This window comes from Capra hircus, chromosome 8 (genome assembly GCF_001704415.2).
Source record: "Capra hircus breed San Clemente chromosome 8, ASM170441v1, whole genome shotgun sequence".
Lineage (NCBI taxonomy): Eukaryota > Metazoa > Chordata > Mammalia > Artiodactyla > Bovidae > Capra > Capra hircus.
The window spans coordinates 10,380,085-10,388,119 of NC_030815.1; the positions used below are offsets into that span (position 1 = coordinate 10,380,085).

The 8,035-nt window shown below is 44.5% G+C and overlaps 1 protein-coding gene across 1 annotated transcript; it reads right to left on the reverse strand.

Moving 5' to 3' along the window:
- On the reverse strand, positions 5,413 to 7,001 carry LOC102189034 (heterogeneous nuclear ribonucleoprotein A1-like). The gene has a single exon (XM_018051868.1). It carries the CDS (start codon positions 6,937 to 6,939, stop codon positions 5,977 to 5,979), a length of 963 nt encoding a protein of 320 aa, XP_017907357.1. The 5' UTR covers positions 6,940 to 7,001; the 3' UTR covers positions 5,413 to 5,976.

Sequence of the window (8,035 nt, forward strand, 5' to 3'; positions counted from 1 at the left end):
ACCACTGCAAGCCTGGTGGCGTAAAACAACAGAAATGTATTCTCTCACAGTTCTGGAGGCCAGAGGTCTGGAAGCTCCCAGCTTCTGGTGGCAGCCCCCACTGTCCTGGGCTGAGACTCCAGTCTCTGCCGCCTTCACATCACCTTCTCTTCTTTGTGTCTCCTCCCCCTCTTTGGTCTGTCTCAGTCCTCCCCCTGCCTTTCTCATAAATCCATTTGTCATTGAATTAAGGATTTACCTGGATAATCCACAGCTCCAGATCCTTAACGACATCTGCAAAAATCATTTTTCCAAATAAGTTCACATTCACAGGTTCCAGATCAGACATGCGTATCGTTTTGGGATCTTTGCTTTAGTCTACCACAGAGGACTAAGAATGACTTCAAACTGGAAGACTTAGAGATAATTTCTCTTTAGCTTCATGCATTGATGTTTCAGGCACAGAAACGTTTCTGTGAGCTGACATACTTGACAGTTCCTGGGAAAATACAGAAATGGTTATGTTACTATATAAGCACTGTAATTCTGATTATTGCTCTAATTGCAATAGTGAAAGCTCACTGATGGTAAATCTTTTGCAATGGCATGGCTTCTAAGACTCAGATATGCAAAGAACCCTTAATTGTTTCTCTATAATTTCTATCTCAAGCTTCATTTACCTGATCAAAACTTAGTCAAGCCACTTCTAAAAAACTCAAACCCCTTCAGTGACTTCTCAGTCCTTTCAGATTTAAAGTTAGCTAAGGATTTCGCCTACTCCCTTTCTTCTCCATAGGATTAATTCTGAAGTTCAGGCTTAGGCCAGCTATAGACTGTAGTCATTATGAGTAAGCCTATGAACCCACACTGAAAGTAAAGTGAAAGTGTTAGTCACTCAGTTGTGTCCAATTCTTTGTGACCCCGTGGACTGTAGCCTGCCAGGCTCCTCTGTCCGTGGAATTTTCCAGGCAAGAATACTGGAGTGGATTGCCATTCCCTTTTCCAGGGTATCTTCGTGACCCAGGGATCGAACCCAAGTCTCCTGCATTGCAGGCGGATTCTTTAATGTCTGAGCCACCAGGGAAGTTCCACACTGCCTTCATTGAAAGCCAGCATCTCTACTTAGAATCTTGCGCAATCTTGGTGCTGTAGATTGGGTTCCTGGGGAGCAAACTATGCGATGCAGGAGGTTGGTTAAGGAGTGCCCTTGGGATCAATACTTTTGACTGGGAGTGGACAGAAGAAGATATCCAATTGTGACGCAGGCCCAAAGACAGCTGTGGCCAACCCCATATCCTGCTCTGAAGCTAGGATAAGCCTTCTGAGCTGTCCCAAGTTGGGCTGAAATGGCCAGGTCTTTATACTCCCTCACTGATCAGTCACTGGTTGTGGGCTGCTCTGGGAAGTGATATAATCTCAGGCAAGGCAACTCTTTGCAGCTGAGACAACTTCTTCAGGGACTGATAGGTGAATGCTATCTGCCAGTAGGTACCCCTCCCATCCCCACTCTATAGCTGCAGATCTGGTAATGCACTATAGTATCCACTACAGTGTATCACACTGCTTGGCTCTACTTCTCCATCTGTGTTCCAGGAAGAGCTATGTCAGGGTGCCCGCACAGTTTTTCTCCTGGGGGAAATTTACAAGCAGAAGGTTTATGGGATGAACGACAGCATCCATCTCTGAACTGGCCCCTGGACCATGCTGACATTCGTTATCCCCTTCCTCTACTCAGGGAGATGGTGAAGGACAGGGAAGCCTGGCGTGCTGCTGTCCACAGGGTCGCAGAGAGTCAGACGTGACTGAGCGACTGAACAGCAGCTACTACTCGCTATAAGCAACCTTGGCTGACACCTTCGCTGTATTGTGCTGGCATAACACAGACTCTCCCTCTCAGGGGCTCTGAGCCCTGGTCACTAAGCCCGTCGTAGGCTGGAATTCCTGCCTCGGTTCATGTTGTGTCTGAACTGGACAAGGGAGTGCCGAGAGGCGTTCAAGTGGATCCTCCCCACCTGCATTATATTAGTCTGTGTCAATCATCCCTGCAGAATGGCGCCTCCCCTCTTTCCTGGTGGCGCCTGGGTACCAGGAGCAAAGGTACGCAGGTAGCAGTCACCGCCTCACCTTCAGTGGAGTCCTGCTCTGTCCACTAGAAGAGGTGTCCTCCTTTTGGGAGCCATGAGTTGCAGAGCCCAGAGCTGGAGGGACAGAAGCACAAGTTCCCCATGTGGGTCACCGAGTGTGATGGTAAATGACGCTGCTGCTTGGTTCCTGGACCCTGTATTCTTCCTTTGGGGGAACAGCTCTGAACAAAATTTTGATTAAAAATGAGTACTGCTTTTCAAATATACAGGGGATATTCAACAAGATAGACTATTTTGTATAGACTATATGCAGGAGAATTAAAATATACAGATATGTTCTCTGATATAAAATAATTAGCATGCAGTAACAAAAACATATGCAGCATGTCACTGAATAGCTAGAAATGAAACCTAAATAATCCATGGGAAAAAAGAGAAGTCACAAAGAAAATTAGAATATATTTTGAACTGAATGAGAATGTAAACAGAGCCCATTAAAATTTGAGGGATGGCACTAAAGAGCTATATAAAACTCAAGTGCTTTTATTATTAGACCCAAAGAGGGGCTTAAAATCAGTGACCTAAACTTCCACCTTAAGAAGCTAGAAAAAGAAAACTAAAGTCAAAGGTATATAGATGAAAGAATTGAGCAAACATATGCTTATCAATGAGAAAGGAAATAAACACGCAAAATGCAAACTGTTAGTGAAACTGAATACTGTTTATTGGGAAAGATTGAGAAAGAAGGGTGTTGTACTGGGGGCATCCTATTATCTGAAATTATCGCTATCAAGCTTTTTTTTTTAAAATGATTTACTTGGTGGCATCAGATCTTTATTGCAGCACGTGGGCTCTCTAGTTGTGGCTCACTGACTCCAGAGCGCGGGCTTAGTAGTCGCGGCACATCGGTTTAGTTGCCCTGCGGCATGTGCAGCCTTCCTGGGCCAGAGATGGAAGCCATGTCCCCTGCATTGCAAGGCTGATTCTTAACCCACTGGACCACCAAGGAAATCCGTGCTCTCAAGCTTTGGTATCTAATTTGCCACAAATCCTGAGCCCCATTCCTGGCCCAGAGTAATCACAGGGCATTCTTCCCTCTAATCCTTTCACGTGGGTCTCTCCCAATCACGGAGTGTCCTCACATGGGTGCCCTCTCAACGCTCTGCTGAATACTTGAGGACGACCCCCTGCAGGTCTCCGGCTTCTCTCCCTGGGCAGCAGTGTGTTCTGCAAACGCCAGCCTCCTCAGGCTCTTTAGATTTGCAGAACTGCCTTTCCAACCTAGAGAGCCTGCCAGTTACCCCTGGGTCCCCCTCCCTGTACGGTGTCTTGGAAACTCTCAAGGCTTCATCCGAGGCCACCGTTGGGCTTGCTTTGTCTATTTCCTATCTCAGGAATCACAGTCCTTCTCTGTCTGATGTCCACTGTCTCGAAAACCATTTTTCATGTATTTTGTCCAGGTTTTGGTTGTTTCATTGGGGAAGAAAATTGAGGTAGAAGCAGAATTTGAGGTTTTCTAAACCTAAAGGCAAACTTTTTTTAAATCTTTGTTTACAAAGGTATACTTTATCAACTTGCTGTAGGTCTCAGCATAAGAGAAAAGGGTTTACTGGAAAGCAAGTTCAAGCTAGTATATTCCAAAGTCAAAGTTATAAATCATATTTTATCAGGTCATGCAGACCCATGTAATTCAGAAAGAATTTTCCCTATTGTTTCTTCATGATTCTTTTCCTTTTGGGGCAGCCTCAGTCAAGAATTTTTCTGGCCTACAGAGCAAAGGCTCACAGGTTAAAGTAATGGCAGGAAAATAACAAAAGCAAAGAAATTATTTAACAATATCACCTCTGATTCTGCCAAAATGATGACTCATGCAATTTCTTTTTTTTTTCTCATGCAGTTTCTTTCACTGTAATCAGGTTTTATTGTCCTAATCAAGGAAGAAATACAGAAAGATTCTCTTGGGGTCTAAACCCTATTTATTCTCGGCTTTATTTTGTAAGGGAAATTGCTTAACTAGACACAGGAGTCCTTTGAGAAACAAAATTGTCCAATTTCAGGATCTTTCAGAGCAGCCTAAGGAGAGCTCACTGTACCCCTGGCAGCTTCCTCCCCTCGGTGTGTGAGATTCGTTTTTTCTTGCTTTAATGTGGAGAGAGTTTAGTTTGTGTTTACACGTCTGAGTCTCTGACAGGCTTCCCAGGTGGCCCAGGGGTAAAGAATCTGCCTGCAATGCGGGAGGCACAGGTTTGATCCCTCGGTGGGGAAGATCCCCCGGAGAAGGGCATGGCAAACCACTGCAGTATTCTTGCCTGGGAAATCCCATGGAAAGAGCCTGGCGGGTTACAGTCCATGGCGTCACAAAGAGTCGGACACAACTGAACAACAGCTGAGTCTCTGAAGCCCAGACTCAGTCTCTGTAGCACGGCAGGCACTTTGACAATGCCCTCACTGAGGGGAGAGAAAAAACCCATTCCCCTCAATCTCACTCTCTGGGCACCACGGCGGAAGCAGAGCTAGAACTCTGAGCATGTGAGCCCTTTCAGCATCTCAGTGGTATTGAGCTGACCTAGAAATAAAAGTCCCAGCTTCTTTAACATTGTAGGAGAATGGGTGCTTGGAAAAAGTGGATTTCATTGCGATATGCTGCATATTCATTTTGGTTCACCTCCAAATGGCTAAGGACAAGAATGTGATATTCAGCAGAAGCCAGTTATCACTATCATAGAAAGAATGTCATGAGATACAAGAAGGAATCTGACATTTTATTAAAAATATTGTTCTACTGTTACTTAAGAAAAAAATGTGTTTGTTGTACATAACTTCAAACACAGCCGCATAGAAGTTCTTGGCATTTGGTGAAATATGCATATGTGTCCTGCAGAGTTACAATTGCACATGACGTGATTTATCTTCTGATACAATATTGTTTGGGCTTCCCTGTGGCTCAGATGTTAAAGAATCTATCAGTAGGAGACCCGGGTTCAATCCCTGGGTTGGGAATATCCCCTGGGGTAGGGAATGGCTACCCACTCCAGTATTCTTGCCTGGAGGATCCCATGGACAGAAGAGCCTGGTGGACTACAGTCCAGGGGGTCAACTAAGCGACTAAGCACACACACTATATTGTTTGGATATACACATCACAAGTTCTGATAAACGTAAGCACTCTTTTTTTTTTTTTTTTCAAGAAGGTATTAAATCTTTTATTGATTACACATGATAATGGATGATACACAAGCTTCATTCCCATCTATAACTTTATCTGGTACCATAATTCAATTTAGATATATTGCATAGGATGTGCCAACAATCATTAATAACCAAAAAAAAATTTAAAAAACTCCATGACTTTGCATGGGTGACCCTTTTAATGGTGAACTCCAGGTCACAACACAGTACTGTCAGTTCAACTACACCAAGGTTCTGAAGACAACAGCTTCTCCACCAAGCAGGTTTGTAAATAAATTTCAAATGAACCTGGCATCACCCTGAAGGAATTCTAACTTCACACTGTTGGGGTAGTTTACCAAAATGGCTTCAGAGTAGACTAACTTTACACAGCACATTAAAAAAAAAAAAAAAGACATTTATTCAGCGTCATGATCAGACTATTACATTTAGCAATCAACAGCATGGGTGCAAAAAAAAAAATCTACATTAAAACCCTTTGTTGGAATGCTTTATACTTTCCACAGAACAGAAACTAAAATAACTTGTTATACAATTAGTCACAAGTACAGTCCTCGAGTTTTTTGCCCATAGACATGAGTATTGTCTAAAACATGTCTTCTTTGTAGCAGCTAGGCCCTGCCACCACTGTGCTTGGCTGAGTTCACAAATCTGTTGTAACCTGTAGCTTCCCTGTCACTTCTCTGGCTCTCCTCTCCTGCTAAGCTTTGTTTCCTGGCAGTAATTAAAACCTTCTGCCACTGCCATAGCTACTGCTGCTGCTGGAGCCACCGTAGCCACCTTGGTTTCGTGGTTTGGCAAAGTATTGGCCTCCACCACCATAGGGGCCAGAACTTCTTCCTCCAAAGTTTCCTCCCTTCATGGGTCCAAAATTTGAAGATTGATTGTTGTAATTACCAAAATCATTGTAGCTTCCGCCACCTCCAAAATTGCTTCCGTCATTACCAAATCCATTATATCCATCCCCACTGCCACCATATCCGCCACCACCGCGGCTGCCACCAAAGCCACCTTGACCACTGAAGTTTCCTCCACGACCAAAGTTGTCATTCCCACCAAAACCACCTCCACGACCGCCACCAAAGTTTCCAGAACCACTTCGACCTCTCTGGCTGGATGAAGCACTAGCCATCTCTTGCTTAGACAGGGCTTTTCTCACTTCACAGTTGTGGCCATTCACAGTGTGGTATTTCTGAATGACAATCTTGTCTACGGAGTCATGGTCATCAAAGGTTACAAAAGCAAAACCTCTCTTTTTGCCACTGCCTCGGTCAGTCATGATTTCAATTACTTCAATTTTCCCATACTGTTCAAAATAATCTCTCAGGTGATGTTCTTCAGTGTCTTCTTTAATGCCACCAACAAAAATCTTTTTCACAGTTAAGTGGGCACCAGGTCTTTGAGAATCTTCTCTTGAGACGGCCCTCTTTGGTTCCACAACTCTTCCATCCACCTTGTGTGGCCTTGCGTTCATGGCCGCATCCACCTCCTCCACCGTGGCGTATGTGACAAACCCAAAGCCTCTGGAGCGCTTGGTGTTTGGATCCCTCATTACCACACAGTCTGTGAGCGTTCCCCATTGCTCAAAATGGCTCCTCAGACTCTCATCGGTTGTTTCAAAGCTCGATCCTCCGATGAAGAGCTTCCGCAGCTGTTCGGGCTCTTTGGGAGACTCTGATTTAGACATGACGGCAGTGGAGGTGGGGAAGACTTCAACGATGCTTTCTCGGCGGCGTCCACAGGCAGAAAGCCGTAAGCACTCATTTTCAATTCCGATACTCTAGGTGCAGTTTGCCTGTACACAGTTGAGCTGATGGTCCTAAGATGAGCTCCTCTTAGCATTAGCAGAGCAGTTGCTGAACCTCTGGATTTCCAGGTGGTATTTCTTTCTCTTGATGCACTCTGTCATGGCCTACTCTTTGTGACCCCAGAGACTGTAGACCTCCAGACTGCTCTGTCAATGAAATTCTCCAGGCAAGAATGCTGAAGTGGGTTGCCATTTCCTTCCCTAGGGGACACCTACAAAACCCTAAGGATACTGAGGTTTAGGAGGTAAAAGCCAGTGTATTCATTCAGCTGAAGAATCAAATTTATACATAACACAATAGTATCGGAAAATCTTTAAATTACCACTCTTTCAAAATCTGTCCCAACACAGCGTGTTCTTGTTTTGGGAACAAAAAGGAGAAAGACAGCTGTTGAGTATATGTTTCTCGTTGTGATGGAGACCGTGATGGTTGTGGGGGGATGAGGATATATGGGAAGTTTCTGTGCCTTTCACTCGGGTTTTTTCCCGCTGCACTGTATCTTCATTGCTGCACAAAGGCTTTCTCTAGCTGCTGCAAGTGGGGCTACTTTCTAGTTGTGGCGTGGGGGCTCAGTAGTTGTGGCACACGGGCTTGGTTGCCCCACGGCATGCGGCATCTTCCTAGACCAGGCATCTAACCCGTGTACCCTGCACTGAAAAGCAGGTTCTTAACCACTGGACCCCCAGGGAAGTCCACCTACTCAGGTTTATTATGAAACTAAAACTACTCTAGACGCTATCCTAACTGAAAAAATTACATTTAATATTAAATACGGAAACGAAGGTCAGTCCTACACCCGATCAAAACCCTTCTTTAATAATCTGATTATAGAATGCTGATATAAGTTATTTTACAAAATACTTGAAGGAGGCATAAATCAAGTGGCATTCCTAAATGAGCATTTTGAAAGGAAATAAGTCGACCAGCCTCTGAAGGTCAAACAGCACTTGCTACCCTGTCATCCTGTCCCTCATC

What these genes read in the sequence shown, in the direction of transcription:
- LOC102189034 (XM_018051868.1), bottom strand. Translation starts at nt 6,939, where the DNA reads ATGTCTAAATCAGAGTCTCCCAAAGAGCCCGAACAGCTGCGGAAGCTC.